Genomic DNA, 10,881 nt, shown 5'->3' with positions numbered 1-10,881 from the left:
TTGTTTGCTTGCAAAGCTGTGTCATTCAAATAGATCATAAATATCATACAAAAACAGTTCAATGCTTAATTGTTGTATTTGGTGTATTGGCAAACTTGCATTTTTTATTGCCTAAAGTGAGCAACTTGACCAGTCTAAATCATAGCGACGGCAGTGTGGTCTTGAGACGCTTCATCCATTTTATTTTAATTTTATTATTGTAATGAGTTACCGGTTTCTCAGGTTAATCATATGTGTATGCCCACCGTAACCTTTTCCCGCCTATTATGTACTAGAAGTGGTGATTACTATAAGCTACACAGTCTGTTTTGATTATCTCCCTTGCACCCCTTGCTGTAGGCATTTGTTTCTATTTTGATTACCTCCCTTAACTCATCACCACGTTGTTCCATGTTTGCCCCCTGGACATGGTATATATATATATATATATATATATATATCCATTTGTCAATAACTTTAATATTGTATGTCGATCATTCAAGCACTCACCAATCGCATTCTCATTATTCATCTATACTTCAGTATTTTGTTATCATTTCTATAAAAATCTTACATTTATGGTAAAATCAATTAAAACGCTTTGCCTCGATTTTTGTTTTTTACTCTTTTGGTATTTGTATGAAATATAATAAATGAACAAATAAATATAATAATTAAAATTGCATTATGATAATATCATTAAACAAGCAGCACCTTATATTGACTGTATAAGTGCGAGATGAGTTTTTTTTTCTTTACACATAATTGTAGGGTTTTCTGTATTCATGTCACTAATGAATCAATTTCTAAAAGAAATTTGTACTTTATATATCCCACAGGACGTTTCTAGTTTCATTATACTTTCTTTTGAGTCTGGTACTTATTTTATGTATCGGAAGGTTCATCTTTAATTACTACCTCATTTTATTTGTTCTTTCAGGAAAAACATTCCGTCCCGTACAAATCCTTCCATGGGAGTGTCAGTTCAGGGAAAAACGGAGTGAAAAACGGGGACTCCATGTCCAAACCATCATTCTTTCTATCCGAAGAATGTGAACTCAATAAAAGGTCGGGCACCAATTCAAAAAACACCAAACTTTAATTCCGAACAGTAACTGTCTGTTTATCAAGTAGGATTTGTTTCGGTAATGTCACCGTGTGCCATGATTGTATAAAACTCGGAGAAAGCCGAGCAACCACTGCCTACAGAACATGCAAATGTTCCCTACAGGTTGTCACGTGACGCGCCGCCGATCGGATGAGAGGATATTTCTACGTCGTACAGAATTCGTGCTATTTTGTTTTATTTTTTATTTCTGCCTTGGAAATTTGATTCATCGTTTTAAATGTGAACAATTGTATTTTTGAAATCCTTCAAAATCATATTTATAGGTGTATTACATGTTTGTGCCTTGGTATTTGAATACTTATATACATAAGACCATTTGTTCACGTGATGAAATCCAGATTTCGGTCATAAAAATCATTCTGGTTAATATTTTTATGAAAAATACAATACAAATGCATTTTCATTTTAACACTTTTCTAGACTAGAGAGTGAAGTATTTTTGCCTTTAATATGGCGGTGCCTGTCAGTAGGAACAAGGCTAAGTCATGCTTGTATGATTAGAAACGTTACTAACGACATAATCTGTGATAAAGTTTCAATGATTTTGTGTCGGTAAATATAAATATTGTAGTCAGCTCTCAAGCATTCCAATACAGTTTTGTTAAATTTTATGACATTCTACACGAAATCCAAGCCTTTCCCTTTGTTATGTATATATATAGCGAACCCTATTGTTTTCGAGCTTCCCATAATCTAATTTAGACAATAGTTCATAGATTTTTTTTCAAGTGGTGGCGTTTTGTTAATACATATTATTCCATTAGAGTCTTTATGTTTAAACTACTTCAAATTTGATGATATTGCTTCTAGTCCTGTATCCACACATAGAAACCGCATGATCCTGGTGCATTGTGCATCAACACATATATATATCGTACCGCTCATCATATGTAATATTTTTATAATTCATTACAACATGGATGATACATGTACAATTATAGTACTAAAGAATGTATGAAATCAATATGGACATATCACGTGTGAAATCTACAAAACAAAACATATCGCTTTGAGTTCAATTTTGACATACTGGATGTGTTTCAATGACAACTAGAGAGCGTTTCTTTTACGGCTGTGATGTGTGACCTTCATGCTTGAACGGCGTTTGTGGTGGCGTTTTTTAATACATATTATTCCATCATAGTCTTAATGTTTAAACTACTACAAATTTTGACATACTGGTTGTGTTTCAATGACAACTAGAGGGCGTTTCTATTACGGCTGTGATGTGTGACCTTCATGCTGGAACGTAAAGCATGCTGGGAAAGATTTTGGGTTGATGCATACAGTGTGTATATTATTTACTGTCTACAACAATCGATTTTACTATGAAGTTCTATCGTAAACATTTTGTATTGAATTGTAATGTTTCATATCATATACAGTGCATTATCACATGGAAAATCCAACACGGTGAAAGGTATAGGTAAAACCTTGAAACAAGATAAACAGTGAACCAATAAGTACATGACATTGTTTAATTTGTTTAGTGTGATTTTATAGAGAAAAAAAAAAAAAAAAAAATTCTTAAAGCGCACATTCCTATTTTTCTAGTTAGTGCATTCTATTTTTTTTATACTTTGACTTCTTTTATACGTATTACTGTTGTTATACATTAAAAGTTTAGGTGTATTCAAATATACATAATGTATGTACAAATTAAAGGAAAATAAAATAAAAGAAAAAGCTGTAATGTATTTGATTTATTATTTTTAATTGATAAATTCGAATTATCTCTCTTAGGCCATGCCTTAAGGGATCCTTGTTATACCGCAACATTCTCTTTGTTTGTATAACTGTCCACATCCCCTATCTACGGTGGCTGATATGGGGCATTTCGTTGTTTGTATAACTGTTATAACTGTCCACATCCCCTATCTGCGGTGGCTGATATGTGCCATATCGTTGTTTGTATAACTGTCCACAACCCCTATCTACGGTGGCTGATATGCGCCATTTCGTTGTTTGTATAACTATCCATATCCCTTTTCTACGGTGGCTGATATGTGCAACTCGTTGTTTGTATAACTGTCCACACCCCCTATCTACGGTAGCCGATATGTGCCATTTCGTTGTTTGTATACCTGTCCACATCCCCTTTCTACGGTGTCTGATATGTGCCATTTCGTTGTTTGTATACCTGTCCACATCCCCTTTCTACGGTGTCTGATATGTGCCATTTCGTTGTTTTTATAACTGTCCACATCCCCTATCTTCGGTGGCTGATATGTGCCATTTCGTTTTTTGTATAACTGTCAACATCACCTTTCTACGGTGGCTGATTTGTGCCATTTCGTTGTTTGTATACCTGTCCACATCCCCTTTCTACGGTGTCTGATATGTGCCACTTCGTTGTTTGTATAACTGCCCACATCCCCTATCTACGGTGGCTGATCTGTGGCATTTCGTTGTTTGTATAACTGTTATAACTGTCCACATCCCCTATCTATGGCGGCTCATATGTGTCACTTCCTTGTTTGTATAACTGTCCACATCGCCTATCTACGGTGGCTGATATGTACCATTTCGTTGTTTGTATAACTGCCCACATCCCCTATCTACGGTGGCTTATATGTGCCACTTCGTTGTTTGTATAACTGTCAACATCCCCTTTCTACGGTGGCTGATATTTGCCATTTCGTTGTTTGTATAACTGGCCACATCCCCTTTCTACGGTGGCTGATATGTGGCATTTCTTTGTTTGTATAACTGTCAACATCGCCTTTCTACGGTGGCTGATATGTCCCATTTCGTTGTTTGTATAACTGTTATAACTGTCCACATCCCCTATCTATGGCGGCTCATATGTGTCACTTCCTTGTTTGTATAACTGTCCACATCACCTTTCTACGGGGGCTGATATGTGCCATTTCGTTGGTTGTATAACTGCCCACATCCCCTATCTACGGTGGCTTATATGTGCCATTTCGTTGTTTGTATACCTGTCCACATCCCCTTTCTACGGTGTCTGATATGTGCCATTTCGTTGTTGGTATAACTGTCCACATCCCCTTTCTAGGGTGGCTGATATGTGCCCTTTCGTTGTTTGTATAACTGTCCCCATCACCTTTCTACGGTGGCTGATATTTGCCATTTCGTTGTTTGTATAACTATCCATATCCCTTTTCTACGGTGGCTGATATGTGCCCTTTCGTTGTTTGTATAACTGTCCCCATCCCCTTTCTTCGGTGGCTGATATGTGCCATTTCGTTGGTTGTATAACTGCCCACATCCCCTATCTACGGTGGGTGATATGTGCCCTTTCGTTGTTTGTATAACTGTCCACAGCCCCTTTCTACGGTGGCTGATATGGGACATTTCGTTGTTTGTATAACTGTCCCCATCCCCTATCTACGGTGGCTGATTTGTGCCATTTCGTTGTTTGTATACCTGTCCACATCCCCTTTCTACGGTGGCTGATATGAGCCATTTCGTTGTTTGTATAACTATCCATATCCCCTTTCTACGGTGGCTGATATGGGACATTTCGTTGTTTGTATAACTGTTATAACTGTCCACATCCCCTATCTGCGGTGGCTGATATGTGCCATTTCGTTGTTTTTATAACTGTCCACATCCCCTATCTATGGCGGCTCATATGTGTCACTTCCTTGTTTGTATAACTGTCCACATCCTTTCGTTGTTTGTATAACTGTCCTATGTGCCACTTTGTTGTTTGTAAAACTGTCCACATCCCCTTTCTACAGTGGCTGATATGTGCCACTTCGTTGTTGGTATAACTGTCCACATCCCCTTTCTACAGTGGCTGATATGTGCCGTTTCGTTGTTTGTATAACTGTCCTATGTGCCACTTTGTTGTTTGTAAAACTGTCCACATCCCCTTTCTACAGTGGCTGATATGTGCCGTTTCGTTGTTTGTATAACTGTCCTCATCTCCTTTCTACGGTAGCTGATATGTGCCATTTCGTTGTTTGTATACCTGTCCACATCCCCTTTCTACGGTGTCTGATATGTGCCACTTCGTTGTTTGTATAACTGTCCACATCTCCTTTCTACGGTAGCTGATATGTGCCATTTCGTTGTTTGTATAACTGTCCACATCACCTTTCTACGGGGGCTGATATGTGCCACTTCGTTGTTTGTATAACTGTCCACATCCCCTATCTACGGTGGCTGATATGTGCCACTTTGTTGTTTGTAAAACTGTCCACATCCCCTTTCTACGGTGGCTGATATGTGCCACTCGTTGTTTGTATAACTGTCCACATCCCCTATCTGCGGTGGCTGATATGTGCCATTTCGTTGTTTGTATAACTATCCATATCCCCTTTCTACGGTGGCTGATATGTGCCATTTGGTTGTTTGTATAACTATCCATATCCCCTTTCTACGGTGGCTGATATGTGCCATTTGGTTGTTTGTATAACTATCCATATCCCCTTTCTACGGTGGTTGATCTGTGCCATTTCGTTGTTTGTATAACTGTCCACATCCCCTATCTACGGTGGCTGATATTTGGCATTTCGTTGTTTGTATAACTGTCCACATCTCCTTTCTACGGTAGCTGATATGTGCCATTTCGTTGTTTGTATAACTGTCCACATCCCCTCTCTACGGTGGCTGATATGTGCCATTTCGTTGTTGGTATAACTGTCCCCATCCCCTTTCTACGGTGGCTGATATGTGCCACTTCGTTGTTTGTATAACTGTCCACATCCCCTTTCTACCTTGGCTGATATGTGCCATTTCGTTGTTGGTATAACTGTCCACATCCCCTTTCTACGGTGGCTGATATGTGCCATTTCGTTGTTTGTATAACTATCCATATCCCCTTTCTACGGTGGCTGATATGTGCCATTTCGTTGTTTGTATAACTGTCCACATCCCCTTTTCTTCGGTGGCTGATATGTGCCATTTCGTTGTTTCTTATCAGCCACCGTACCTTTCGATGCTGTGTAGTATGTATACGTACTCCGTGCTGAGGTAACATTATCAGTACCCGCTTTGTCAACACTCACTTTTAGTTTCATAAACATTACGAACGGCATTTCGATACATTTCAACTGCAAGGCAAAATGGTTCATAAATTCTAATATCCAAATTGTTACCTTTTGATATGCAGAACTATTGATGCATGTTTCAGTAGAAATTCAAAAAAAAAATACCTTCATTCAAAAAGATGTAAAAATATTCCTTTACCTAACATCTTGCTATGCATGGAGTGAAACTTACCAAGGTATTGCAACATGAGAAATTGATGAAGTAGTAACCTCGTGTAAAGCCGGGTAACTCAAATACAAAGCCATGCTTACCCTTAACGTGACAGCATTCTTTTACGACAAATAAACATATGGTAAGTAACACATATATTTGATTACAGTTTGAGGCTGACATCGACCACTCAATGCTTACCTGCCATGTAGCGTACTCTCATTTAGAGTTCTGTCATATAGCGTATATACATACTGAAGTGTTCTACTCTATTTTCCAGTAAAACTGCTATTACAACAGCTGCATACGCAATGGTATATATGAGATTGAATGACATTTTAAAAAAAACAAATGTTAATAAAAAAAAAATACAAATGTTAATGAATAAAGTAGAAATCCCACTGAAATGCAGCATAGTCACACTTTCAATTAATCACTTCATAGTTAAAACGTTGTCTTTATATAGTTATTGACTTAACAAACAAACAAACAACAACAAAAACGTGTTGCCAAAGAATTAATTGATGTTGAAAAAAATCAGCCAAAGGTTATTTTTCAAATAAAAGAATGTATTGTCCGTCAGATGAGGCTGAATTTCTGAATAGCTATTGTGCTTACATAACTAACAATTTGATGAACCCACACATAACAGTTAACAACCATTAGATATAACCCAAACTCAATACACAACCACAGGACATCGCAGGCAACCTCGATCTTTTTCATGGAAATAAATCACCATGACCAGATGACACTTTCCAAAATTATCACAAACTTTATAAACAATTCAAAAAACATTGAAACGTGTAAGATACCAGATGAATGGAAAAAGAATCAAAATGTTATATTTAAGAACTGAATTGGACAGGGACATACCTAATTTAAAAACGATATCAGTAATTTCATGTTTCAATACATTAATGGGTAAACGTTAAGTATAAATCATCTCTACGTTATATTTTCACAGTACACAAACAAGTATATCAGTCTACTTAAAGTAAGTATGATTAGCAATATAGTACAAACAGTAACTTTAAAAATTTCGAAAGCATGTTTGGAAAGCAAGTCGTAGGTCCATAAATTGTTTATTAGGTGTATGTTTTATATCTAAGTGGTGTTTTAAATATTTCAGAATGTTCACAAGTGTAAAATATTTCAAATACAACTCGGTTATGCTTAGACCACATGTTCAGCTGTGTGAAATGTTAACCATAGTTACTTTAAGTAGGCCGAGATATTTGTAAGTGGATACGTTTTTATCAGATATTGATCAAACTAAACGTGCCTTTTTCAGCTCACAAGTTGATATATTTTAGTTCGTGTTAAGGGATGAGATTTTATTTCATGATTGTTATGATGATAGCACACGGAGCAAAACGGCAGCAAAGATTGTCACTTGATTTGTATGTGTCTAGTAAATCCTGTGCTTTGAACACACTTCAGAAAAAAAAGAGACTAAAAACCGGACTGAACATTCTAAAATTGACGAAAAGTATACTTTTGTGACAGCCTTTTGCTTCCTACGAGTAAAGTGATTTTTCCAAACATATATAAAAATCATAGATGTACAATGTATATTACTACTCCAGCAATGTATACAGCGAGCGGACTAACTCTTCACGGTTTAAGATAGATCCTTATCAGATAGAATAGACCTGTTTTTATCTCATTTATTTATATAATTATTTTCAACATAAGAAACAAATGTACCTCGTAATTGATTGATCAGAGGACATTGAACAAAGTATTTATCTTTTTCGACTTCAAAACACTTTTTACAAAGCTTGAGATCCTTAGATATATTTTTTATTCTTCCAAATGCTGGCTCCATCTCATAGTATAAACTAATCTATGCGAAAAACTCCCTCACCTACATGTATAATCCATTCATGTCAGATAATTTTCTAATTTACACATTCGATTCAAATTCCTTTCTACAAATAATTTGTCATTGTTATTAAGTACTGCTAATCTGTCAAAACCTCTTTAAAAAGGTGCGACAAAAACGTTTTAATTTAAATTCTCTTTATCTTGTCTTAATTTGTACAGGTAATTAATGAGGTAGAGTCAAATGAATAACATTATTTTCATTATTAACGCTGTAGATGAAAGGATACCAGAAATATATTCGGTTTCAAGTAAAGCTTTAGAAGTTGAAAGAATCATTTAAACCGTATAATAAGACAATTTTGTAGTTTTTCTCTTGTGGCTACGCTTACAATTTTTGGGGGGATTTTTTTGGTAATCTCTGAGTCCATGTTTTAAGAGTTGGGGAGAATTTATTCTCATGGTGATTAACAATTATCACCAGGTTAAATATTTATATGATATTGGACACGGCTGAAGCTTAAACTTGGAATACCGTACCCTTTCTTCGATTAAAAAATATTACACAATTAATGTGACCAGCTGTAGCGTAACACATGACGTAAAGTATATACATTGTAATATAGACGTTTCGCGCGATGTTGGTGACACCGCCTTTAAACACTCATGGCGCTCGCTAAAAGTATCGCTGTATTATTCAGTTTTCAGAACTTTATGTCATATCATATATCACAGAAAACTTTTGTTCAAGGTCATTCGTCTAATGCTATTTATGGATAGTATAACACATGAATAGTTCTGTTTCACCTAAACAACCTCGAAAACGTCACAAAAACTCATGTAACGCGTAACATCTGTGGGGTAAGACGTTTAAGAAAGTTTAAAAAATCTATAAATTTACGGAAGCAGAAATGACGTCACAAATGACGTCAAAAGTTTCATTAGGATTAGTGATTGGCATATTTACCAAATCTTTTTCAAACCGCTATAAAAAGAATGTAACGCTTACCCAGCAGGAAACTAGATAGGAATCTATCGTGTTGACAGGAAGATATTGTCAAATATTTGAGACATATAAAGTTATATTTGTAATGTGTCTTTGTCGAAATTATCATACAAATACTGATAGAACGTTTTGTTGTTAAACAGGAAAAACTCAAAGTTCCGAAATTTGTCCAGTAGTTGTTTTTGACGTACATTTTGCATATATTGAAATTTGATGACGTATAATAGCTTATTGCGAAAAATGAAATAAAATCATTTTGTCCTGATTAGAATGTGTCATGACCGAATAGAATGAAACAGTTTTCACTTTTGTTATGGGATCAATAACAAAAATATCGCACTACACATTTCAGTTTCAGTAAAATGTCCCCCTTATGTGACTTAACGGGAATAACGTTGCGCAACATTTAGAATGACAAACATCAGTAGAAATCGTGAGGTTATTTGATTGTTTGGAGTTAAATTTCATGCATCATTATAATTTTCGAAACACTATGTGGATAAAGTAAATACTTATAAATAGAATTGTAGAAGTATAGTCAAAACAGCATATATCTGACGGTGATACTTATTCTCTGTTGACGTATATTTGTATGTACAACAAAAATCTAAACATGGGAAAACCGACTCGTTCTGAAACAAAGGAAACGGTTTTGAGAATATAAGCTTGTCCACAACCCCACATCTATCTTTTCCTTCTATTCCCGGCCAACTTTTAAACTTTATTTATTTCATAACAATTATGAAAAGGTTAATGAGGCTCATGTTGATCATTTTTCTTTTTTTGCACGGTCACGTACAAGGGAGTCACACAAAATAATGCAAACTATGATACAACATCTAAAAAGCAACGTCATATATGATAATAACGACATCATTTTACGTTACACAAGGTGTCACCAACATCGCGCGTAACGTCATTGTAAATTGAAACGATTGCAAATGAATTCTTCTTATCAAATTGCTGACCTGAGTTCGCTTAGATGCACAAATATCGTGACATTTAGCCAATGCGGCGAGTATAAAATAATACTCATTCAGGAAAACAATCCATGATAGTATTGAATGTATTGGGTTTCATGTTTTAGTAAAGCTTTATAACTCGAATATACGAAACGATTATTTTTTTTTTAATGTTTTGATTATGTTAAATATATATATGTATATATTGAATTAAATATGTCTCCAAAACCTCGACGCTGCTACTAGCTTACCCATACAACTATCACATGAGTGCTGACAAATATGATAAAACGGGGCGGAGTATAATTAAAATCTACATAATCATTTGTTGTGGAGGAAGTCACCCCTCAGTAATACTGCATCTTAGAAACCTACTGCATTAGCTAGTAATTAAATCAATAATAGTTATCATGTATGAAGACATGTTTACAGGATGTGTTTGTATTGCTATATAAACAGATACAATTACTCACTTTAACATAGCCTGGTGTTGCAAAATTGAAACATATGTATCTACATAATAAATGTTTATTTCTCGACACTTCATAATTTTTCTGTCTATAAATTACCAGCTTTTTATTCCAAACCTTAAAGTTTTCTGGTTAAATACATTGCCTCTGAGTAATTTTAATTGGTAATTGTTGACATTTATGTCATTGAATGAAATATACAGACTTTTAACTTTGTGAAAATGTATAGTTTTAATAGATTTTAATATGTGATGGCGGATTTATATGGGGTCCAACGTCAGGGGGTGTTCCCGCCTCGCTTAACTAGTTTCGCTTGTTAATACCGGTTGTCAAATC

At 35.5% G+C, this 10,881-nt stretch overlaps 1 protein-coding gene across 4 annotated transcripts in view; it reads left to right on the top strand.

Annotated features, from left to right (window-relative positions):
- Positions 1–2,796, top strand: part of LOC110460885 (sodium bicarbonate cotransporter 3-like) — a 53,325-nt gene extending 50,529 nt beyond the window's left edge. For all 4 annotated transcript variants that reach the window (XM_021514088.1, XM_021514087.1, XM_021514086.1 and 1 more), the window contains exon 21: positions 920–2,796. In XM_021514088.1, the coding sequence (XP_021369763.1) occupies positions 920–1,081 (162 nt within the window). In that variant the 3' untranslated portion in view covers positions 1,082–2,796. The remainder of the gene's footprint in view (positions 1–919) is intronic.
- Positions 2,797–10,881: the final 8,085 nt, after the last annotated feature.

The sequence above is a fragment of the Mizuhopecten yessoensis genome, unplaced genomic scaffold (genome assembly GCF_002113885.1).
Source record: "Mizuhopecten yessoensis strain PY_sf001 unplaced genomic scaffold, ASM211388v2 scaffold10513, whole genome shotgun sequence".
Lineage (NCBI taxonomy): Eukaryota > Metazoa > Mollusca > Bivalvia > Pectinida > Pectinidae > Mizuhopecten > Mizuhopecten yessoensis.
Note: the sequence above shows the minus strand (reverse complement) of the source record. Positions and strands in the feature narration are given on the sequence as shown.